The sequence below is a fragment of the Vanacampus margaritifer genome, chromosome 1 (genome assembly GCF_051991255.1).
Source record: "Vanacampus margaritifer isolate UIUO_Vmar chromosome 1, RoL_Vmar_1.0, whole genome shotgun sequence".
Taxonomy (NCBI): domain Eukaryota; kingdom Metazoa; phylum Chordata; class Actinopteri; order Syngnathiformes; family Syngnathidae; genus Vanacampus; species Vanacampus margaritifer.
Genome location: NC_135432.1, coordinates 47875277 through 47901786, shown reverse-complemented (window position 1 = coordinate 47901786; position 26510 = coordinate 47875277). Strand labels below are relative to the sequence as shown.

At 39.0% G+C, this 26510-nt stretch overlaps 1 protein-coding gene across 9 annotated transcripts in view; it reads left to right on the top strand.

The window, feature by feature from the left end:
- Nucleotides 1-26510, top strand: part of nrxn3a (neurexin 3a) — a 170112-nt gene that overhangs the window by 109603 nt on the left and 33999 nt on the right. For all 9 annotated transcript variants that reach the window (XR_013294023.1, XR_013294014.1, XR_013294017.1 and 6 more), the window contains exons 11-16: nt 4488-4691; nt 8404-8430; nt 10192-10311; nt 10560-10680; nt 18866-19126; nt 22598-22788. Coding sequence is in view for 5 of the 9 variants with exons in the window: in XM_077564961.1 (XP_077421087.1) it covers nt 4488-4691; nt 8404-8430; nt 10192-10311; nt 10560-10680; nt 18866-19126; nt 22598-22788 (924 nt within the window). In the remaining 4 variants the exon portion in view is untranslated. The remainder of the gene's footprint in view (nt 1-4487; nt 4692-8403; nt 8431-10191; nt 10312-10559; nt 10681-18865; nt 19127-22597; nt 22789-26510) is intronic.

Here is a 26510-nt window from a genome sequence, read left to right as displayed (position 1 = left end):
TCGTGTATTTAGTTTTACAGTTGAACTCCAACTGGGGCGTCATTAAACAGCTTAAAGGATGCTTAGGGACAACAGAATAACATACGCTACACACTTGCTGGTTGCTAATGCTACGCAAGCAAAATGGTGCATTAGGGATACTTTCACAGCGTCGGAAACTTCAGTTTTATTCGATGATAAAACTTTAAGGGGAAAACAATCGGCCAGATCTGTGAAGTGGGCACTTGGAGACTGCCTTCCTGGAGAATTATGCCGTGCATCTGGTCGCATTCATGAGTTACGATGTTAGCATTTCGGGTTTTTTGTTTTTGTTTGTTTTACCTCAGTTATGGTTGGATGCAATAGAAAAAGACTTAACAAAAAAAATGTTTTTTTTTTAAAGTTTAGTCAACTTTCAGCCACCAAATTGTCAGGTATGCCGGGTGCAGGATGAGGGAAACACTCGATAGATGTCTGCCAAATGACCAAACGAGTCTTGCACAGGTACAAAAATAAGCGCCAGTTTCTACACTTCTACGAGTCTACGAATGTTGATCCCAAAAGGTTTGTACAATCTGTACCATGGCCCTTAGTTAAATAGCATTGTGATTGGGGCGGCATGGCTAAGTGATAGAGAGGTGGTCTACCAACTCAAAGGTTGTGGGTTTGATCCTCAACGCGTGTGACGTTGTCAAAGTGTCCTTTAAGCAAGATATTGATAATGCTGTCTCATCAATAGGTGAATGAGTAAACAGTGTTAAAGTGCTTTGTAAAAGTAGACAAGCGCTATACAAGTGAAAGCCTGCTTACCATGATAATTTCATTATTGTTAAACCTTTAAAGCACCACTTACTGACTCAATTATCCAATGCAAAAAAATATGTTACTCCTTATCTTCACATACTACAGATGATAGTTTAATAAATACTGCGTTGTAGGATACTGTATAGTCTACCTACTTAACACAGAACAACCAGATGGTTGCTACAAAGGAAGAAGCTAAGTTACTTCAAGGCATTAATTGGGACAGATTTGGCAATAGTGTCTGTTGTAACTGTAAATATTGTCATGATGGAGCTTGAGTGGATGAGTGATGGTGGACCCAAATGCAGGGAAACAGGAATCAAGTGCAATGCATGGTATTTTTATTATCCATAAAAAGAAAGGTGAGCAGACAACCACGACTGGACTGGTCGCCATGACGTGACTATACTGGTCGGCATGACTGGAACTGTCACGAAGGGTTGGAGGACTCAAATGCAGGGAGGCAGGAGAACATGTAATACTGAACGCAATTTATTTAACAAAAACACTAACAGGGGTACTGGGTAAAACCCTAAATAAACAAAACCAACAAAGTTTGGAAAAGACCAAAAATCAAAGTAACAACAAAACACAAGAGTGGTGACAGCGACAATGATCCAACCAAGACTAAACGAAAACAGGGAACTAAATACAATTCAACTGACGAGACAACGAGACACACCTGGAAAAGACACAGTGGCTGGGGGAGATGATTGGATGATACAAGGGAACAGGATGACGAGTACAGGTGCAAACAAAACAAGCAAGACAGGACACCAATCATAACAGGAACAATCGTGACGTGACAGGACCTGATTTGCCTTGACTTGACTTGACTTAACTTAACTTGACGTGACGTGGACTGGCTATGACTTGGCTGTGACGAGGACGTCTTGGCTTTGACGAAGACGACTTGGCTGTGACGAAGACGTCTTGTCACAGCCGATTTGGCTGTGACGGGGACGACTTGGCGGTGGCGATGACTTGGCACACGAACTTCAACACATAACATAGACAATGCACCCACACGGCCTGACTAAATACACTAACACTAATGAGACACACCTGGGCAAAGGAAGATACACACAGGTGGACGGTGTTAGACATAACGAGACAAGGGAAGAAACCAGGAACACAAGACAAAAAACACCAACCACAGACAAAAACACCCATAACAAACCCAACTCCCACAGAACCGAAACATGACAAATATGTCACTAAACAATGGGAGCAATAATTACAGAAAACAATACTGAAATAAATATTTGTGTAAAAGTAAAATTTCATGATATTAGTTATGACATTTTAACTATCTGAGAAATTAAGTTGAAGGCATCTCATCGCGTTGGTTCTCTTACTGTACATGTGTACCTTGTATAAATTCCTCTGAGACAAAATAGCTCAGTATAATTGTGTAGACCTGACTGAATCAGTGGTAAATGTTATACAGAATGTATTACTGCTTAAGTAATTCAGCTGATTCTATAACAGTTCAGACTCTCCTGTCTTGTCATTCTTTATTTTTCAGGCACACAGAACATTGCACTGTACTGCACCAATTTTCTTTTAAGGTGTCCATGGCATTGATTAAAAAAAAAGAACAGAGTTGAAAATTAATTAACTTCCCCGAGAAACACAAATTGTTCTAGTTTTTTTTTTTTTGCATACCAAATAATAGCTGTACTGTCATATCACATTTTAAATCTGACTGTTTTCTCTTTCCTTATCTTGTGGCCTGTAATTAAGTTACCCGAGAATCTAATTTGTACTCCTTAAAAAGAGAAAAATATGTGGGTCAATCAGATATAACTTGTACACACACCCCATAATTGCTTTGCAAAACATAATTAAGTGAAATATTGCAATATGATTGTTTTTTTCTGTCATTGCAGTTTGGCATGCATTTTAATAAAGACATTGTAAAATCATCAACCTGGAACCTTTGCAAACTTCAAGCACAATAATAGCATAGTATTAAATTAATGCATAGCTAATTGGAAGTGTCTATCAAAAGTGAGCTTTGTTAGCTTTATAAATGCAGTTTAAGTTTTGTGCGTATGTTAAATTATGTGTTCTATGGAAATGCATCAGAAATAACAGTAATCTGTAGTATACAAAAAAATATGACAATTGAATTGCTTGCAATGTTATTCTTCTCCTTTATTTACTTTCATGTTCCCACGTCATAATGACATTTAGCATTTGTTTAACTAATTTATCACTATAAAAATAAGGATTAAAAAAAACGAAACAATTTTATAGTTAAAAGTGTTAGTATTAGTATTAATATGGTGCTGAGGAAAGTCTCTGATACCAAGAGGGTTGCCAACAGCCAAATTACTTGATTTCCACCAGACAGCCATCTGCCTCTTGGTACAGCTCATGCCATGGGGTTCTATCATCTCATTGTGACCTTCCCCCACTTTGTGGCCAAAATCCAATCCAAGGACTTCATTTTAAAACTACCAGCAGTAATCCATTTTGGCCACTAGAGTGCACTGTGACTCTAAATTTGTCATTAAGGTAATACCTATGTTGTCTGATATGGAGGACCAAAACTGCCCGAATTAAACATAAATAAATGACTACATAAATAAATAAATAAAAATGGATAAAAAAATATACTTCAAAAATTAAATACAAAAAACAAATCAAAATGTAAATAAAATCTCTCTCTCTCTCTCTCTCTCTCTCTCTCTCTCTCTCTCTCTCTCACTCTCTCTCTCTCTCTCTCTCTCTCTCTCTTTCTCTCTCTCTCTATATATATATATATAAACGAGATTCATTAAATATAAAAATAAATGTCGTAAAAAATACCAAAATAAATATATGTTATAAATATTGTATTTATTTCGACATTTATTTTCATATTTATTTCGACATTTATTTATATTTTTATGTATTTATTTAGGGATATATATATATAATATATAAGTGCTGTCAAAGTTAAAGCATTAATTAATTAATTAATCACAAAAAATAAAGTTAAAGCGTTAATTAATTAATTAATCACAAAAAATTATTGCATTAATTAACGCAGATTAATCACACTATTAATATTGACCATAGATTAGCCTTTAGCGTGACAGCGGATGGCTACGTTTAAGGTAGCACAGGTTGTGTTTGAGCAATAAACAAAATTTCATGCATTAAAGTAAAGCATTTAATGAATGTTTGCATATCACATTTAGAATATTTGTTCATGTCAAAATAACGGGGTCTTTTTTTCCCCATTTTAAATTATGCAAGTAATTAACTGATTAGAAAAAGAGGAGGATGAGCGTGTGCAGTGGATCAAAAGAAGTTGAAGACACCCTCATAACATTAAATGTCAAAAGAATTAACGCGTAACCGGTGCTCTTCAAATTTGGCGGGAATTTTTGGGGGATAAAAAAGGCTTTTTATTAGGGTTTAGTTGGGGTGAGAGGTGAGGGAACACCCTGGAATAGTCGCCTGTCAATCGCAGGGCACATATAGACAAACAGCCATTTACACTTATGCACTATTGAAAGTTTCTATTAATCTAACATGCATGTTTTGAATGTGAGTGAAAGAAGCAAAAACTCACGCAAGCAGAGTTTACATTAAACTGACAAAAAGTGTGTGCGTGAGTGTGTGTGTGTGTGTGGGGGGGTGTATTTGTCATTCATTAATGTGGTTGTTTGGAGTAACATTTTGCACACATCTGTCAACTTCTCTTTCAGAGGCTTCCATCCTCTCCTACGATGGGAGCATGTATATGAAAGTGGTGATGCCAACTGTCATGCACACAGAGGCAGAGGACGTCTCGCTGCGTTTTCGCTCGCAGAGGGCGTATGGCCTCCTTATGGCCACCACCTCCCGAGACTCAGCCGACACGCTCAGGCTGGAGTTGGATGGAGGCCGCGTCAAACTCACGGTCAATCTAGGTATCGTAGGCACCCCTCTTCATCCGTATCCGCACCTCCACTCTCTTCATGAGGTGGTTTGCCATTAAGTGCTAATATTTCCTCTCACTGTCTCATTTTGTGTTCATCTACTCATCAGATCCCATACTTGAATCGCTTATAGGTTCATATTAGCTTCAGGACATCAATCAGAGCAGCATTATCTAGTTTGCATGAGTGTCAATGCAGTGTGTGCACAGAAAATGATAAAAAGTTGCAGATACAGTGGAACCTCAAGGGTCGACTGCAAGCCATTCCAAGGCACTGCTCAACCCACAAGTTCTTCATATTTCAAACAAAGGATGCATATACAGCTCACACATCAAATTATTGAAAATGAATAACTGTCATACGAGCATAACAATGAAATAGCAAATAACAAGTACAGTATTGACACATCGTCTAATGCTGAACTCGTACGACTACTAATGTTAATCAGCTTACTTTCAGGCAATTTCTGGTCCTTTTTTTTCTTACATTCCCCTCACTAAACTGAGGTCCACTTAAAAGTGTGGCGTGTATGTTGATGTCTCACATGACATATAGGGGTGTGCCCAAAAATTGATAAAAATCGCAATTCTCATTTACTACAATTCAGAATCGATATAAAATGTCCAAAAATCGATTTTATTTAAATTATGTTATACTGTCTTTCCCTTGTTTGTGTGTGCATTTATTGCGAGCACTGTTCATGTTGTACTCGATTTGGCCACTTAGGGATAGTGTGGTTCAATCAAGTTATGCCAATAAAAGTTGTTTTTTTGCAGCGTAGGAAGAGCATATGTCTCTGAGTAATGTTAAGATGCTTCTCTGTATACATTCCTGAAGCGTTTTTTGTCGGAATAGACGTTCTTTTCTGTGATAAAAGGGCAGAGAATAGCGCTTTCCATTTTGCGTTAGCCTTGTGCTAGCTACGTTCGGGTAACAAGCTAAGCAAAGTGTGTTTTGTATTTAAATGTGCACTGTGTGCAATTCTCTTCGTTTGTGTGTTTAGATTTACAGTTAACATCGACTGTGGTGTAATAAACGGCTTGATACTGTAACAATTGTATTCTTAGTTTGAGTTTATGTTGCTTGGAGGACAGATTAGAGTGAGGGAACACACTACTGGAAGTGAGGTAGTGGCCAGGAATAACATACTGTACTGTATTGTGTTGTTGAATTATGCAAATAATACAAGTAAGCAAGTCACTGCTTTAATTGTCCACTCTGTATGGTCATTGAGATCGGAACAGGGTGAAACAGATACCAGCATTGGACTCTTTTTGAGGGACTGTTCGCTGTCTGCTGAACTGTAATCTGCTCAGGGAGGGAAGAATAAATATATACACTATAAAAGCTATAAAATTGATAGCTAACTACATTCGAGTAGCAGTTGTGGTCCACACACTGTTTTTGTGGAAAAAAGGCACTTTAAAAAGATTATCGACCTAGTGGTAGAGGGTCCGCCAAGTTATCCCCGTGCGCAAGCCCCTGCTCCTGCTCTACGCTCCGTCAAGGGATGGGTCAAATGCGGAGAACGAATTTCACCCCACTTAGATGGGTGTGATAATCAGTGGTACTTTAACCTTCCCTTACAATTATAATGTTAGATGTAAATAAAAAAAAAGAAAAAGAAAAGTAAGTTTTCATTAATCTTCTGCCTTGCAAACCAGACTGGTGTAAAGCATGACGATTCTTTGCACATCTACAAATTGAAGCAGAAATCATTGTCAATCAAATCACTTTGAATCAAAAATCGATTCTGAATCGAATCGAATTGTGAGACAGTCAAAGATTCCCACCCCTAATGACATCATCAGGCTTGTTTTTTTTTCCCTCAGAAGTTGGTCAAATTGTAACGTGCGTGTTCTCAAGATTTTGAGGTTCTACTGTACATGTGTTAGGCTATTCCATCACATCATTTCATTCCATTTCAATGTTTGGAAAGGAAAAAATAGCCACAGTAATACTCATAATCTTAACTTCTTTTTATTTTTTTAATCTTTTTAAGGAAGTCACAGCACTAAAAGTACACACTTATGTTATGATTGTGAGAACAAACCTGCTTTCAAGTCAAATTTCTAAATTCCCAGAAAAAAATGGTGCTGAGACTTTCTGAGATTTGACTTCCACAATGTTTGTCCACTGATCCCCAGGTTACCAAAAACTTTCATTTGCTTTCACATTATTCTGTTGTGTATTAAAATCTTCTTTCTCACCTTTCTGGAGTGATTTTTATCATCCGCTGACTCTGATGTGTGAATGTTTTGCTTTTATATGTAGCTGTCAGCGCCATTTTCCATTCTGCTTTGTCAAAAGATGGTATTCACCCCTTCAAAGGCCTTAAGCCTGCGGCCCGTCAGGCGAACAGCCCGAGAACAGAGCCCAGCAAAACCTACAGCTGGCTGTGACCCCAAGCCTCGTCCTTCCCTCAAACAACTCAAATTGTACCTTCTACACTATGGCTATTACAAATTATATGGTGTAACATTATGTAATTATAACACATATTGAGTTCTTTGCCAAGACACTGTTAACTCATTCACTCCCGGCTGTTTTACTGGATTTTGACAGATTTTGCAAAGCCCACAGAATATTGTGTTCTATTGCTATAAAAACATGGAACCTACCAAAAGAAAGATTAGAGTCTCTTCTTTCATCAGGAATTTTTTTTTATATCTGTTTCCGTTTTGCAGCAATTAGCATTAAAATATAGCCAAGTTTCATCATTATTCACAAATCTGTTGAAAACAAAAAGAAACAAAAGGGCTTGCAACATGGCCCTGGCTGATCTCTTATACTCTACTGCCACCTGCTGGCCGTTTTAGTAATAACTACCATTGCTTTAAGTGACCTCTTCATATCAAAGCCTTCTGTATGCTGTAGCATAAACCCCTCCCCCCATAAAAAAATATAAATACATTTTTGGGATCAGGGCAATATTTAAAATAGAATCTTTTTATACGTTTTTGGGAGCAAATGAGTTAATATATTTACAACTAGTTATGTTTTGATACCCAGTAAACGCTCATACAAACACACGCACACACACACTAAAATACAGACTGTATATTTATCTACAGTATTTATTATTTATGTATCCATTATTTAGTCATATTATAGCAGAGTAGATGTGATGGCTGGGGTCCTGTGTCTCTGCATGGTGCTGGTGCTGACTGGATCGTGGCTGTTTGCTCCCACTTTTCTGTTGCGGTTGACGGCACATGAAATTATCAGCCACATGGTGACCAACCCTTCATGTTCTCACAGCTGAAAGAAGTTTGAATGAGATTGACAAAATTCTCATATTCAAATTCAGATCATTCTATTAACTTCAAAAATGGCATTTATTGTTAAAATGATATCAGTCCAATCCAAGTCAAATTTTTGTGGGTTGGAAATCAAATGCAGCTGGTACTAAAAGGGGCCATTTTACTGTTAATATTGTCCCTCATTAAGTAACATTCATAAATATTTATAATGGTTATCAGTTCTTACAATTCAAAAAAACACAGATATGGAATTGTTTTCTTTAAATTGTGGTTTTGTCTAAGGAAAAGAAAAATACTTTCGATATAAATAGGGAAGTAATAAAATGGCCGTCTTTCTACATGTGTACGTCCCCGGAAGGGTGGAACTTTTGTTTTTGGATGTCTGCAGCTATAACCTTGAAGGATGCAATTTCATCTGTCATTTATTCTTCCCCATCTAGACTGTATCAGGATAAACTGTAACTCCAGTAAGTTACCACTCAAGTTTCATTTTGCTTTCTATGTTAATGATGTGTTGATGCAATATGCGCAAACTGCTTTTTCTTGGTCTTTTGTGCCACCTTCCACTTTGTCTTAAAATAGGTATATGCTGCATAACCCCCCACCCCCAATACAAGTTCCCAAGTGTCTTAATATCATGTCTGTAATCAAGAATTACAGCACACTTAATACTACTATAATACTATCCTATTATTTTTGCTTCACTCAAATTAGCCTATTGTGAGGTTGTGGCCTTGTCCCATTATAAATGAGCTACTGCGCTCTCTCGCTTAAACAATGTTTAGTATGGCATGACAACTAAGGGCCTACCTTGTCAATTAGATTAAGTCATTCACTCCCAAACATTTTCATTGAAGCAACCCCCTTTGCTCCCGGCTGTTTTACAAGATTTTGACTGATTTTTCAAGGTCCACAGAATACTGTGTTCTATTGCTATAAAAACATGGAACCTACCAAAAAAAAGTATATTAGTATCTGTTTCTGTTTTGCAGCAATTAGCATAAAAATATAGCAAAGTTTCATCTTTATTCACAAACCTGTTGAAAACACTGGCAAAAAAAAGCTTGTTGCAACATGGCCCTGGCTGATCTCTTATACTCTGCTGCCACTTGCTGGCCGTTTTTTGTAATAACCACCATTGCCTTAAGCGACCTCATCATGCCAGAAGCTGTATCAAAGCCTTCTGTATGCTCTAGCATAAAAAAAATAAATAAATAACGTTTTGGGGAGTGAAGGACAAAGTATTAAAAAATGTGTATATACGTTTTTGGGGTTGAATGAGTTAATGAAAGATTAATTATACCTCATGTGGTGGAAACATCAGAAAACAAGTACACCTGACCCTCACACCAGAAGATGTGACATTTCAACAAAGTTCTCAAAACATTTGACGTGGTTGTGTAATTTCACTCTTGAGACTCCTCTTAAATTGTTTCCATAATATGTCCCTTTTAAGGCAAAAAGTGGAAGATGAGTTGTGAAAGATTTTTTTTAAATTGTAATATTTAAAAGTTTTTATCATTTAAAATGACCACATGAATTTTTGTATAAAAAATGTTTTTTCTTAGGCTGCCATCAAGGAACTTTTTTTTTTCCTCCAGATTTATAAGAACATCTAGGAAGTGCAAAATCAATAGAAAACGTGGTCTCATATACAAATTAAACAAGAGCACTTTTGGAAGCTAACTCAGCTGAGCAATTGTGATAATGTAGACACATTCTTTTATACTGTATGCAGAGGTGGCAAATCCAGGTCCAGAAAGTAAAAACCTTGCCACAGTTTGGCTTTAGCCCCAGGTGCTAGCTAGCAAGCTAGCTCCCATGGTGCTCGTTTACCTGCTAGGGAGCCAGCTAGCTAGCTAGCATCCGTGGCTAAAGCCAAACTATGGCAGGGTTTTTACTTCCTGGACCTGGATTTGCCACCTCTGACTGTATGCGATAAAGACAGAAAAATAAGGCCAGGCCAGTCATGATAGAAAAGTCGCTACCCTTACTTTTTTTAAACAATAAATGAAAAACATCATTAGACAACTAAAGGTTGAGATATGTCCTAAAAAAAATGTTTTTTTTGTACAGTGTGTCACTGTTTGAACCAAACCTTTGGTTCCCAAACAACAAGACTTCAAAATTTGTTTGATGAGCATCTTCTGCCGCTTTAACCCGAATGGTGGGAAACCAAAGGATTGGTTTGAGGATCATGATGTCTTTAACTTTGTGATTGTTCTCAGGCAAAGGACCGGAGATGCTGTATGCTGGGCAAAAGCTCAATGATAATGAATGGCATACAGTACGTGTGGTGCGTCGGGGCAAAACCTACAATCTAATGGTTGACGATGATGTAGCAGAAGGTACTTACCTGCATAAACCTGGGCTTATGTTATTCTTACTTTGATAGGCCAAATGTTGCCACTAGTAGTTGCAATGCAATTCTACTTTGACAAATGTGATTAGGAGTAGCAGCTTGCATCCCTCTAATACTGTTAATTTAATTTTCTCCTTAAATCAGCCCTTTTGTGTTAGTGTCAGACAGTGTTCTTTTTTCTTTTTGCTTTTGTCTTTCTTTTCAACCCATCCCCTGCACCCTCCCCATCTTCAGGCCAAATGGTGGGTGACCACACACGTCTGGAGTTCCACAACATTGAAACAGGCGTCATGACAGAGCGCAGATTTGTTTCAAGCATCCCATCCAGCTTTATCGGTCATCTGCAGAGCCTCAGGTATCAAAACCGTTTGGAGATACAGTTTGTAAAAGAGTGGCGCCTTTTTGGACTTTCAAAGTAGTTGTAAAGCAGAACAAGCCACATGCGACTGAAGTAGACTTTCAGCTCTAGCTTAACTCATTCACTCCCAGCCATTTTCCCTGAAGCAACCCACTTCACTCCCAACTGTTTTACTGGATTTTTTTTTTTTACAAATTTTGCAAGGCTCACAGAATATTGTGTTCCATTGCTATAAAAAAACATGTAACCTACCAAAAGAAAGATTGGAGTCTCTTCTTTCAACAAGAAAAAAAGTATATTTGTATCTTTTTCTGTTTTTGTATCAATTAGCATTCGAATATAGCTAGGTTTCATCAATATTCACATTCCTGGTGAAAACACTGACAAAAAGAGCTTGTTGCACCATGGACCTGGCTGATCTCTTATACTCTGATGCCACCTGCTGGCCATTTTTTTGTAATAACTACCATTGTTTTAAGCCACCAGGACGTGGGAAGGACAAAGTATTCAAAACGTGTTTACAAGTTGATTGTGGTAGAGTGGTCGTCTCGCAACTCTGAAAGTGTAGGTTCGATCCCAGGCCAGTGTGAGCCTATGACTATGTCGAAGTATCACTGAGCAAGATACTGAACCCCCAGTTGCTCCTGATGCTCCGTCATCAGTAGTAAAAATGTAAAGCATTTTGAAAGCGCTATATAAATTAAGTACCATACATTTTTAACAATGACACTTTGTGCAATATACTCATAAGTATTTCAACTCCAAAGTTAAGTGTAATTTGGCAGAACTACATTTTTAACAATGACACTAGTGTAGAGTACTTCCAACACCATTCAATGTTTACCAGTGTAGATTTTTAACACCATACAGTGTTGGAGTAACACTGGTTAAGTGTAAAAGTAACACTTTTAAAAGTGTCAGATAAACCCATGTAGATTGGTTGTGTGAACTCCCATGCACCCTCGAGGACACTCCCAAGAGCTGGCCCACGGTTCTACAACCAGGGCGAAAATCACACTGTTCCTCCTGATTCTGAGCTTCAATTTCCTGATGGACCCTAGACCTGTGTCAACCAAGACAGCCCCACAACATCCAGAGCCTCTAGAACAGTGGTTCATAATCGGGGTTCGATTGAACCCCAGCGGCTCGGTGATTCAGTCTCAAGGGTTCGGTGGAGGTTAAGACCAACACCCGACTTATATGATACGTGATGACACGCCCTGCTTGGCCATCATTGGCTGCAGATGATTACGCTATATTGCTTGGTCTATCTGTGCTCCAGGGAATTTGGTGCGCTCATACACGTAATGGTACGTCGTGTGATTTCTTTCTGCATATTTTAATCTTTCATACTAACTATGTCAAGCAAAAAAAAGTGTTTGGATGAATATGTATAATACAGATTCAGAGGTACAGTATATATCTTGAATTTTGGGGAGGGGGGAGTCACATTTTATTTTTTAATAAACAAGGGTTCGGTGAATGCACATATGAAACTGGTGGGATTTAGTAACTCCAATAAGGTTAAGAACCACTACTCTAGGATCTCTGGGAGGATCTCATCCACCCCCGTGGCCTTGCCACTGAGGAGCTTTCTAACCACCTTGCTGACTTCAACCCCTGCGATAGTAGAACCTACCTCAGAGTCCCCAGACTCTGCTTCCTCAAAGGAAGGTGTGTCAGTAGGATTGAGGAAAACTTCAAAGTATTCTCCCCACCAACTCAATGTCCTGAGTCGAGGGAGGTCAGCAGCACCTCATCTCCTCTATATAAGGTGTTAATGGCGCACTGCTGGGAAAGCAGCCATGCTGAAATTGAATAAATAAATAAACATACAATTGCGCTTGAAAATTTACATACCCTATGGGTGTATGGGTGGAGGTAGACTGGGTCTTTGTCTCTGCTCACACAAACTCTCCTGGCTAGCTCCAGGTTGGAAGCTGTCAGGGTTGCTAGTTGGGTTGCTGGGGTCTTTTGTGCCTCTACAAAAAAGTCAGCAATATCTCCTTTACGTTTCATTATTTTCTGTCCCTACCAAAAAAAAAAAATAAAAAATCAACTGTCTGGTTTGACCTCAATATTGTTTTAGGCCGATTCATGAAACTATTTGTCCCCATTCTTGTGTTTTAACTAACTAACTAACTAAAAAACTAACTAACTAGCTAACTAACTAACTACTTGGCTAATGTGTAATTTGGACCCAAAAAATAAAAAAAAATAAAAAAGCTTTATAGACACTGAGATAATCATTGGGCATTTATTACAGTTTCATCGAACATTACGGTCTTGCATAAAATTTTTCGCAAACTTATTATTAGACATGATTATAAACAAACAATTCCGTAGATTCCCCACATTATCCAAGTAATTTTAAAGCTAACATTAGGATAACGTTTCATAACGTTAGCTGTTAGTTTAACTATTGGTGATGAAATCTTTCCTCCGTGCAGTCATACTACCAATAGTTTAGAACAGGGGTCCCCAACTAAATTGGCAAGAGGTCCACTAACCTGATCAGCCCAATTGACCGGGGCCCGGACATGAAATACACCCACCGCAATCATTTCATTTTCTGCTTTTTTAAAATACCACTGATTGTCACACTCACCTAAGTGAGGCGAAATTCACTCTCCGCATTTGACCCATGCCCTAAGGGAGCGATGAGCAGCAGCAGCGGCCACGCTCGGGAATCATTTGGTGATCTAACACCCCAATTCTAACCCTTAATGCTGAGTGTCAAGCAGGGCGGCAATGGGTCCCATTTTTATAGTCTTTGGTATGACCCGGCCGGGGGATTGAACCCACAACCTCCCAGTCTTAGGGCAGACACTCTACCACTAGGCCACTGAGCTGTTATTCAATTGTAAACATGCTAAAATTTCAATTTCTTGAATAATTCAACTTATTTTTTAACTCTTTGACTGCCAAAAACTTTAAATAACGTTTAGTATAATCCTACGGAGGAGCGCCAAAGACGTTAAAAAACTTTCACCAAGGTTTTTTGTTTTTTTGGGGGAAACGGGTGGAGGAAAGCCTTGGCCAGCTGTGTTGAAAGTATCAAGCAGATCTAGTTAGTATAATGACTATTTTTGGCCCCTAGATGGCAGTGATGCCTCTCTTTGGACAAGATCGGGTAGGAGTCAGTAGTAGAAGACGTGAGGCGGAGCTAGAGTGTTGAGGGGACAATGGCTGAGAAAGCGAAAATGGCGACCGGTGGCAAGCAGCTCACGCTTGATCGTTTTTTTCAAAGAAGAGAAGCATCAACCAGTGGTAAAGAGCACTTTGATGACGACGATGATGATGATGGTGACTCCGAGGTTGACGCCGAAGTTGGAAGCGTTGACGCGGCGGCTATGATCATGTCATAAAGCCTCACCGGCTAGCGATGCTAACGCCGGAAAACGCGGAGCTCTGGCGAACGTTCAATCGGACGACGAAGAGTGCCAATGCATATTCATCGGAGGAGTGGGTACAGTCTGATCACGGAGAAGACACTGGTTATGGACTACGATGCCACCAGGAATGGAGCGGATAAGATGGATCAGAACATCTCTTGCCACCCGGTATAGGAACTGAAGGACATGAGGAAGCCAGACGTAACACCACCGTAACGTCACCGTATCATGATCCTGAGAGTAGACTTGATGGCAACATGGCCAAACACACACTGCAGTATATACTTGCTATTCCCCGAAAAAAAAAGCCAGCAAAAAAGTGTAGCGTCTGCAATCGCAGTGAAACTAATCTGTTGTGCAAATCCTGCTGCGTCCCCTTGCACGCAGGGGAGTGTTACAAAAAGAAAAACATCCACACAATTGTAAATAGTTCCACGGTTGCACACATTTGTAAATAGTTTGCCAAATTGTTTTGTCAAATTGTTACACTGTTGAATGTAAATAAACGTATTTTGCTATCAAAAAATCTTTCATTTGGTAGTATGTGTGTTTCCATACTCCAAACACAAAATTTTCTGTGGACCTTGAAAGATCAGTCAAAATGCTTAAATCGGTTGGCACCCACGGCATCCCTTTTCTGAAAACGTCTGGCAGTCAAAGAATTAATTTATTGTTCAAATATTTCTTTCATTAATTTCTTTTTTGTGCAAATATTCAATTGTTAAATCTTTCAAGGAAGGGTCCACATTAATAGTTATGAATAGAACAATTTTCACATTATTTCCTTTCTCTTTCAGCATTTTTCTTATGGCCAAATATATGTCCTCTCCTCTCATACTGTATGTGTTTTCAAAGCTGTGATACCCAAAATGTCCTCAATAAATGTTTTAGTCTCCTCATGATAGAATCGGACATAGACTAAAAGCGGATTGTCAGTTCAGTTGATTAATGATTCATCTGCAGCTAACGCAATACACCGGGGAATTTGATGGCGCTGTCCATCTGAGGGTGCACATCCTCGGAGAGCAGCGCTGCTCGTTGTTGTCGTTGCTCGTTCTTAAGTTGCTCTCCTTTCTCTCCAAACATTCCTCAACCATTCCGGAGTCAGTAAAATGATTTTTGTGTTTCACCCAAAATCAACTCCACGCGTAGTGAGCACTCGTAGGCAGATACACAGGGCTCGTAAAATTAAAGCATACGCCTCAGTCCATTCACTTTTCAGTGTCTACTTTTCTGACTTTTGATAATGCTTTACTTCATCACGTTTGTCGTGAGAATGGGTGTACCCCGAAGAACAAAACAAATTGCGAGCTTACCGAACCCTGGCCCTTGCGCGCACCTATTCAAAAATAATCTATCGGTAAAACTGAATATATTCCCCCCCAGTACATATTCTTGGAGGGCCGGATGAAAGGGTCTCGGGGTCCAGATCTGGACTGAGGTTCGGCATTTGGTGACCCCTGGTTTAGAACAATGATTTATTTGGAAACCACCTTAAAAGTTAGCTGAGAATTATGTCTTTACATACATTCAGTATGTTCTCTGGATACGTGCGACTCACTTGTTCTGTCTTTCTTGCATTTCCAATAATCACACATCTTTTAACAAGACGTAGAGTGACCTGTCAATTATTAGCAATTAGTAATATATTTTTTTAGCATGACCCGCCCTACTCTGCCGACTATGCCAATCAGCGAAATCAATTGTGTATTCCGTTATAATCATACTAATACTACATTCGAGGAAGGTGGGAAATTGGTTGTGTCCGACTTGGAATCTCCTATTTCCGACCTCAATGCATTCGAAGCAAATGTAAACAACAAAGATGGCTGATTCCGCTAAATTGCGGTGATTGACACAGTCAGTCAAATTCATGTTGGGTTACGTAAAGTTCCCTTTTTCAAATAACTAAATTAATGTTATAATAAATAGATTAATATGTTTATAACTGTGTAAATTTCCATTTTGGAGTTCCGAGTTCAAAGGGTCATTCCTGTGCATACTTCCTGGTATGAAGTCGAAAAGTCCAACTTCCCACCTTCCTGGAATGCAGCATATGACAATATGATTTAACTTTTAATGACCCATCCTTTACTTATAATCAATCATCTTTCTATTTGTTCATTTTCTGTGCTGCTTACTTGGGTTTTGTCAATAAAGTTATGATAAAAATGTTATTCACCGGACATCTTTTCAGAATTCATTCCTGTATTTAGCTGAGAGACGCTTTACTGTAGGTTATTTGACTTAAAGACAACACAACACAGTTTTCATTTCGGTTTATATTTGATTATTGTCACCAGACTTACTGTGTGTTTCTGGTTCTAAGATTATCACAATTATCTTTGTTTTGTTAGTCTTAGTGTCTTCTGTTGTAACGTCACAAAAAAGTGAGAAAAAAATCTGAAACCAAAAATACGACAACAAGCAAAAAACACATCTTAATATTTGATGAACGCTTAAGCTCTTTTCATTTCAGCCACTGTTATTTTAAAGGGATAAACATAAATATATAAATATAAATGAGTAATATTTCCACTCAAATAGTTTCAAAGTGGAATATTTTAGATAATTATTAAGGATTTTGGTAGATCAATAATAAATTGTCTCTGTTATAAGAATGTTGTAATAATTAATAAAACAATACCTAAATAAAAAACACGTTCATCATTCCAGATCATTTCAATAAGCTCCGATCTAACTATAGATATAAAGTTTGATTATTTGTTTTATGTTATATAATTACCCCCTGTTTTGTTTTTGTTTTTTGTTTTTTTAAATATATCCATTCCCCCAAAAAGTATAAAGTTTGATTTGTATATTAGGGCCTTCATCTAAGTAAGTGCGGCCTTTCCAGCTAAACGTCATTTTATATTCATCTCGTCATATAACATCTTATGACATTATATGTAATGTGACAAGCCTTGTTATTCAACTATTAATTTCAGACCATTTCAAACAAAAAAGTTGTCATTTTCAACTGAACAATAATTATGAGAAGTACAAAAATGTAATAGGCTGCAGCCACCATAGATTCATACATGTTAGTATAGTAAAAGACAACACTACACCAAATAGTAAATAATTGATGCATAATTATGCTTACCTAGTCTAGTTTACAGCTCCTTTGCAGGTGTTGTAATTTAGAATGTTCTACAACAAATACAGTATATAACTCCCTGGATTGCATCTTGGGTGTCCATCTGAGTGCATGGCGTCATCATGTGTGGGACTTGGGAGAGCACAGGATTTTCCCAATCTTGATCTCCATGTGGTGACCACCTCTTGCTCTTCTTCCTTCATGTCTTCTCCTGAGACCAAGATCAAGTGAACTCTTCCTCTAATCCCACCTGTCTCTTTAGAGTCAGCACTATTCAGAGTCTCACCCAAGATCTGCATGGCTGCTTTACTTGCTTCTTGTAAAGTCAAACCTTGCTTCATGGCAGCCAGCTTGAAGATGAGCAGCCAGACTCGACTGCAAACTTATCTTTCAGACTTGAAACATGCATGAGAATATACTTTCTCAGTCAAATAGATGTCCACTGCAAAAAAGAGAAGAGCTGAAAAGGCTCTTTCATATTGGCTGTGTGGAAAAACATGTGTCTATGGAGGACCAAAACTGCCAAAATTAAAAAATAAATAAATTAATTAATAAAAGTAAAAACAAAAACAGATATAAAAAATATAATTCAAAAATTCAATACAAAAATAAAAATAAATGGAAATAAAAACAACAAAATATATTCCTAAATAATTAGATACAAGTAAAAAGATAAAATACAAAAAAAGCGAGATTCAAAAAATAAAAATAAATATGAAAATAAATGCCAAATAAAATAAATAGAAATCAATAAATGAAAACACGTTTATTTATTTCATGCTGCAGACACTGTCAGGTCGAAATGTTATTCAAATGAGGGTAAGCGTGTCTTTGGTTGGGCTTTTTGAATGATAGTTTTTATATCCCCCCCCCCCCCCCCACACACACACTTTTATTCATTTATTTATTAATTTAGTCATTTATTTATTTTTAATTTGGGCAGTTTTGGTCCTCCATAGTGTCTGCATATGCAGGATTTGTTGATTTTCTTTGATGAATTTCACACCCAAGGACACCCGCACACCCAAAATTTAAATCTGACCACATTCACACCACTCTTCTACATCAATCTCAATTTACTGAGATAGTTTTCATTGTATTTTTATTGGTGCACTTTAAAAAAAATAAAATAAAAATTAATAAAAGCAACAGATCTTTATCAAAACATACCATTTTGTTTTGTTCCGTTTTTATCTGTGGCTTCACCTTGTGGCTTAGGAGGCATTACACTTAAAACCAATTTTCCTTGAAACAATATAATGCATTATAAGTTCTAACATATCAGGATTCTAGTATATTGTAAAATGTGTGTTATAATGGGAGTCTGTAAGGCCCAAAATGGTCCTAGCAATGGGAGTGTAAAAAATCTATTTCTGATAGGTTTGCAGTAGAAGAGCCAAAGTAATTTTACCGCAATGACTGCTTGTTAAAAGCTATCTGACCAAAATTCAGCCTGTTTACCTTTAAACAATGATCTGACTATGGAAAAAAAGAAAATGAAAGGGTGAAACGAAAGGGCGAAAAAGGACCATTTTGGGCCCCAAGGTTGATTGTTGTTGTCAAAAAATATATACTCAAATCTCGCATATGCCTCCATGACGTTTGACCTCTGAAGTTGTGTGCAACATAAGCTTATTTTTCAGGAGAATATATTTTACTAAGACACTATTCCTTTCCTTTTTTTCAGATTCAATGGCATGCTCTACATCGACCTGTGCAAAAATGGTGATATTGATTTTTGCGAGCTAAATGCCCGCTTTGGGATACGTTCCATTATTGCCGACCCAGTCACCTTCAAATCCAAGAGTAGCTATCTAAGCCTGGCCACCCTACAGGCTTACGCGTCCATGCACCTCTTCTTCCAGTTCAAGACCACCTCCCCTGATGGCTTCATAATATTCAACTCAGGAGATGGGAGTGATTTTATTGCTGTAGAGCTTGTGAAAGGGTAGGTTTGAAAATGCAAATTTCCCTCACCTGAGACATATCACAAGATGACAAGAGTCATGTCAAAAGAATTAGCTTTGCAAAGATTATATTTCTCAGTTTAGACCGACACTGTCAGATTGGCTTTGCAAATCAGATGATGGTTCTCAACCCTGGTCCTCGATTACCCCTATCCAGACTGTTTTCCATGTCTCCAACAGCCACAGATGTTTCAAACAATCAGCTAAACAGTAAGCTCTGTATGAAGACTGATAACAATCTTGGTCAGGAGCATTACGCAAACATGGACCGCTGCTCACTCGCACCCCTTTGTACCTTAAATTTGGTGCAAGCGCAAGGCTCACTGTGCATGTTTGCCAATTTGGCGTACTGATGATGTGTTGTTGTCAATACGCCCAAAGTTGTGACATTTTAGTCCAAAATTCCGCCCGCTTGGACCACACCTAGCCCTGGCGTAGCTGGTCTAATGTGATTTTCGTGAATTTGATTGTGGCAAATGAGCACGTTTGAAAGTGACCACTTTAAAACCAACACATCCAGCGACTTTTGTCCTTTGCTTGTTGGCCAACAAAAACCTTACGTGGGATGAGCATATTGTATATCCACATTTCTTGACCGATTCCACATTTCTTGACCGATTCCAGTCGTTTAAATTTTAAACTGTTCAGCTCATTTACAAGAGTCAGCAGTCCCATTCAAAATTTCCGCGGGAATTTTTCTAATTATTGTATATTATTATGAATATTGTAACCAATTGAAGCAACACTAAGGAACTTTCAGTTGTCATTGATTATGGCGGCACCATATGGACAAAAGCACTAGTGTTTTCTCTGTAGGAAGATCACATTTCCCATTAGGACAACGCATAGCATCATCTTTGATCTCATGCCAGCGACTGACAGCCGGGCCAATGTTGATCCTTGACTGTCTTTTTATCCGGATAGCCTCCCTTTTTCTTTTTTTATGTCTCCTCAGACAAAACTTTTCATTTATTTTGTTCTTTTGCTGCTTCTGCCATGACAACAGCAATCAAACGTAGATGTTCAAATCGATTTCCGTCTTTGTAACAAATAGGAAAAAGGGTAGGGCAACCAGATGTCCCGTTTTGGTCGGGACAAACCTGGTTTTGAGGATTGGGTCCCACATCCTGGTGGATTTCGCCAACCTCATTGTTTTGTTCTGCTATTACGCAGGCGTCCCATTTTTGCCATGTGTACATCAATCACACAGTTGTCATAGTGATTCATACGATAAAGCCATTAAAAAGTAATTTAACTGTTAAATTCCTTCCTATTTACTTCCAAATGCACGTTTGCGTTCTCATATGCATCTGCATTTAATCGGTAGCAGCTGGACAGACATAGGTAGCAGGCGGGGACCGGCTCTAAACTACTTCCTGCTTTCGCATCTAAGAATCATGGGAAATCATGCGATCCACTGCGGTTGCCGGTCAGACAATGTTACAATGTTACAAACGGCACAGCCAGCTTCCAATTGACAATGCCGAACATCTGGGCATTTCTGCAGTTTCCACAATGCAATGCTTCATTTCCTTGGCATATTGTATTGCTTTTTACTCTGACTAGCATATAAACCAGGCATTTCATCACATTTTAAATAAAGAATAATCCTCACAACTCAAATTACAACGATCCAATGCTTTTCAATGAGCGTAGTGCGTCGTTTCACAGAGGATAAATGCTGCATTCGTGGTAAGTGAGAAATTGGATTAATCCGAGTGTTCCAGGCAAATGTAAGTGACACAAAGGTGATTTGAAATAACTGCTTTAACCAGAAGAACAAAGACTGTATTGTAATGAGCTATCTTTGTTGTTTACATTTGCCTCAAACACTTTGAGGGCGGAATGGGACACTCCGAGCGGGAAAAATCCGACTCATAAACCTTCCTCGAATGCAGCATAACCTTTGACTACATAACGACATAACATTCGACTTGTAATGTAATTTCAGAATTGTCAATAGCTATCGAGACTAAGCAAAAAAAAGTTGACTAATAGTGAGCGCATTGACTAGCGCTGTTGAACAATCAACTAAAATAGCATTTAGCAATTTAGCAGTAGCAATTGATGTGCATGTTGACCATCTTTCGCACCCTGAATGCTCCCCGAAAACTGACAAGTGATGTTATTTGACAAAAAAAATTGTATATTATATAGCGTCCCACTTTTTAATTTCATGAAAATCTGGTCACAATAGGAAAGAGGGAAGTGATGTATGCCGTAAAGCAGTCCACATTTGTGTGTTTTTTGTGTGTGTCTGTGGCAGGGTTCTTGTCACCCTCCCGCAAAGTTGCAGGTAAAAGCGTTACAGACCACCTCAGGCCCTGACAAAGGCACCATTTAACTAGCTGGAAGTCGATATTTCATCAGAAGAGTTATGAAAATATTTGTTGAGGTTTGAAAAGTTACTGAGTGTTGCGAGAAAGCTTGTTTGGCCGACAAGTTTGATAGCGGGCGAGGACTCGACTGCCGGCATCTCTCTCCTCGCATAATTTTTTTTTTTTTTACAAATCCTGCAGAATAGTCTTTCAATAATGTACCTGTAATCTGATTGTGATTGTTTTCCCCCTGTAACTGTAAAGGATTTCAGTTACACAATTTTTCTATCCAGATTCAGTCCACACTAGTAGCCAATGGCAACTTTCACTCTACACTCTAATGAGGAAAACTTGTTTGAATGCTCTTTTTCTAAATGCAGAATTAGTACAAATACAATCTAAGTGAGGAACCAGGCTGAAGTAGGAAATTACCATCACATTAACAAAATTACCAACACCTGGTCAAATCTACCTCAGTACAGATTTGCGCCATTCACGAAATAGAGCCCTTGGATATAAGCCTAGCTGACAATGTACCGTACTAACTGAGACACTTGAATATTTGATGCATTTAAACATTTAATTTTATTTTGATTGTAGTTTTTGTTTTGTTTTTTGGGTGGGGGGGATAATATTTGTATAAACAACAATGCCAACATTTGCGTGTGGCTTAAGTGTCTGTCACCACTTTCAGTTATCTTTCTTTCCAATGTCAACGTAACCAAATATAAAGCAGAGCTGATATTTTTTAGTTCATCTTCATGATGAGTCAAAATAAGTGATTATGCATTGCATTCGCATTTGTTTGTGCACACTATAAACAAGACACTGTTTGATTACTGTTAGGTTAAAATGTGCAAATAGAACAGTTAGTCGATAACGCTACAATAAACCTGACAAAACCTGATGAATGCTAGTAATATTGGTTTAAAATGGTATTTAATTATGTATTGATTGATGTTGAGCTTAAATTCTGATAATTGAGTTAGTAACTGTTAATTGTTGTTGTTTGTTTTTTAACTCAATCTACAATAAATGTAGTATTTTCCTTGTTGGTTATTCCTCATGCACATGTCAAACTAAATTTAGCAGGAGGATTTTTTTTTTCTCAAATAAAAATGTTCTCCCTTGCAGATATATCCATTATGTTTTTGACTTGGGAAATGGACCGAATTTGATCAAGGGGAAAAGTGAAAGAGCCCTGAATGACAACCAGTGGCACAATGTGGCGATCACTCGAGACAACAGCAACACACATACTCTGAAAGTTGATGCGACAGCCACAGTTCAGAGCATAAATGGGGCCAAGAACTTGGACCTAAAAGGTATGCAACGAAGCTTTTATTTGCCATGATTTTAGTTAAACATTCATAAATTTACCACATACCATGTACAAAGCTCAATTCCAATGAAGTTGGAATGTTGCGTAATAAGTAAATAAAAAACAGAATACAGCGATTTGCAAATCCTTTTCAATATGTATTCAACTAAATACACTACAATGAAAAGATATTTACTTTTCAAATTGATCAACTTTATTGGTCACTTATTCACTTATTTTGAATTCCATGCCTCCAATATATTCCATAAAAGCTGGAACAGGGGCATGTCATATCGCTTTAACTTTTGACACTCAATCAGCGTTTGGGAACTGAAGACAGTAATTGCTGAAGCTTTGTAGGTGGAATTCTTTCCCATTCTTGCTTGATGGAAACTTCACCTGCGCAACAGTCCGGGATCTCTGTTATCATAAATTTGCACTTCATAATGCGACACACATTTTCAATAGGAGACAGGTTTAGACTTCTGGTAGGCCATTGTTGTACTCACACACTTTCACAATGAAGCCATTCTGTTGTAACACCTGCAAAATGTGTCTTGGAATTGTATTGCTGAAATAAGAAGGGGCGTCTTTGAAAAAAGACTTTGCTTGGATGGCAACTGCTAGAGGTTTTAAAAGTGTTCAAACTACAATGAAGACACTTTGAGAAGAGACAAAAATTTATTTCATTTGACTTTATCAAAGCTCAACAAAATATTGCCACTTGAGTATGACACTGGCTGTGTCTACACTGAGCAAAGATTATAAGCACCCAGTATGATGTAATTATGGTCGCTGGCATGTACTGCACTAACCCTGAACTGCCTGGTGCACTTTGGCTACTTCATTCAATCCATAGCACAGAAGCTGATGTGCACTTTCTTTACCCTCTGGGGGTTTTACTCTCAAGGTGTACCTCTTGGTGGTAACCCTCATTGCCATTCCACCAACCCCTTGGATGACCAATGTGATGTCCTTGCCCCTTAACTGGAGGTGTCTGGCAGCTTTGTGGGTGATATATCTGTCTTGCATAAGCATCATGAGGACTGGAAGTTCTTTCAGTTCACTCACCATCTGCTTCTTTTCATCTGTGGTATGCTTTACTCCTGTGACAACATTCGGCCTACTCATACTTTTCTAGTATGTCTGTCGGCAAGTCAGCCAAGAACTTCTTTCGTTCTTGTGTGAGCTATGTTCTCCTGCTTTTTTCAACTTTTCCACTGCATTCATTATTTGTCCTTTCCTTTGGGCAGAGGGGGTAATGGTGACCTGAGCAAACACCTTTCTGACATCCTTCTTTCACTGTAAGAGCCTAAGCACTTTCTACATGCTCCTGCCTTCTTCAAGAAAGCCTCTTTCTCTGGCTGGTCAAATTCTCTAACAGGCAAATAGTCATCCTGTGTGCTCCTCATCACCACACATGATGCATGCACCATTCAATACTTCTCCTTTTGCGGCCTTTGTGAAAGACTTCCTCTTCCTCTTTCTCCTTTTGTATTGTCCAGGATCATCCACAATTGTCAGCTGCTCCATTCTCTCAAGAACTTCCTCTTGTTTCTTCAGAAACTGGAGCAGGCAGTCAAAGTGGTTGCTTGGTGTTATTCCATTTGCAGGATTGCTCACTTGAAGGAGCCAGTCGCTCTTCATGGCGTCTGGAAGCTTGCTCTCTATTGATTTTACCACTAGTCTGTTCTTTAGGACATCTTCCTTGCTCAGGTCTTGGAGATCAAACAACTTTCGGCTCATCTCCCGGTGATGTCCTGGGATGTTGGGGTAGCAGAGTTTGGTTGGCCTGTTAAGCTGCGTCATGCGCTGGCTGCTCCAAGTTGCCTGTTACTTCCAGCAGGAATCCTTTTCATTTTTGCTTTGGCATCATGCTCTCTTTCCACTTGTTCCTGCTTTGCTCAGATGGCTTAATCTTCCATTCGTGATTATTTCACTCTTCTCTTTGTACCAGAAAACTCTTGCTCACACTTGAGCCAGAGCAACTCGCTCCGATCAGTCAGGGATGCCATTTCTTCTTGCAGCCTGCCTGCTTGGACTGTGGGGATCCAGGGTTTCCACAAGGCCAGTGCCTTTTTGGTCCTTTCAATTGGATCCGCTGCAGTTTGCCTACAGGGCCAATAGATCCACGGAGGACTCCGTGGATATGGCCCTGCATTATGTGTTGAAACATCTGGACTATGTTAGGATTCTGTTTGTGGATTACAGTAGTGCCTTCAACACTATTCTCCCACCCATCCTGGAGCACCAGGTGTCCCTGCTGCAGGTGCCGGATCCAACCCGTAGGTGGAATACAGACTTTCTTTCCAACAGGACTCAGCGGGTCAAGTTGGGGAAGAACATCTCTGGCTCCAGATCCATCAGCACCGGCTCCCCTCAGGGCTGTCCTGTCCCCGTTACTGTTCTCGCTATATACCAACAGCTGTGTTTCTCTCCATCTGTTGGTCAAACTGCTTAAGTTTGCTGACGACACAACCCTGGTGGGCCTCATCTCCGGAAGGGTTGAGACTGCCTACTGTGATGTTGGGGGTGGAGGACCCAAATGTAGGGAGGCAGGAGAACCACGGCAGGGATGCATGTAATACTGAAAACAATTTATTTAACAAAAACACTAACAGGGGAACTGGGTAAAACTCTAAATAAACAAAACCAACAAAGTTCTGAAATGACCAAAAATCTAAGTAACAACAAACACAAGAGTGGTGACAGCGACAATGATCCAACCAAGACTGAACAAAACCAGGGAACTGAATACAAGCCAACTGACGAGACAACGAGACACCTGGACAAGACACAAGTGGCTGGGGGCGATGATTGGATGACACAAGGGAACAGGATGACGAGTACAGGTGCAAACAAAACCTAACAAGGAAGACAGGACACCAATCATAACACCGACAGGGCGGAGATCGGGCGGCTGCGGAGCTGCTGCAGCTTCAATAACCTGGAGCTCAATGCACTAAAGACCGTGGAGATGAGGATCGACTTCCGGAGGAATGCAGCCCCTCTTCCTCCCATCATGCTGGTATCCTTTGTGGAGACATGTCGCGTTTTGGGCACAATTATCTCCCAGGACCTAAAGTGGGAGCACAACACCACAGTCCTCCTAATAAAGGCCCAGCAGAGGCTGTATTTTCTGCGGCAGTTAAAGAAATTCAATCTGTCCAATTTTATACGGCCATCATTGAAACCATCCTCACAAAATCCATCATCATTTGGTTCTCCACCATTGCAGCAAGTGACCTTGCCAAGCTGCAGCGGGTGATTGGTTCTGCGGAAAAGGTGATCGGCTGCTCCCTGCACGACTCCAGGGCGTTAAGAAGGGCAAGGAAGATTATTGCTGACCCTTCCCACCCTGTTCATGGCCTCTTCACTCTGCTCCCTTTTGAGAGAAGGCTACGTCTGCTCAAGGCGATGAAAACCCACAGAGTTTTTTCCCCTCAGCGGACAGTCTAATTAATGACTCAGCCTAACCTGTCCAGAACTGAATGTGTCCCTACAGAAATATGTGCTAAAAGAAAGGTTCCAAGCAAACAATAAACAATAAGTTTCTTTGAATAAATTAAGAACTCAAATGGAAGAAAAAGAAAATAACTGTCCATTTATCCACTGTTCAGTGAAGCATTTATAGTTTAACAGATGATAACTAAAGTGGTAGCTTCAAAATAAAATGCGTGTTAGTGTCGAAAATCCGTCGAGATACAACATTGTATTTGCATGCGG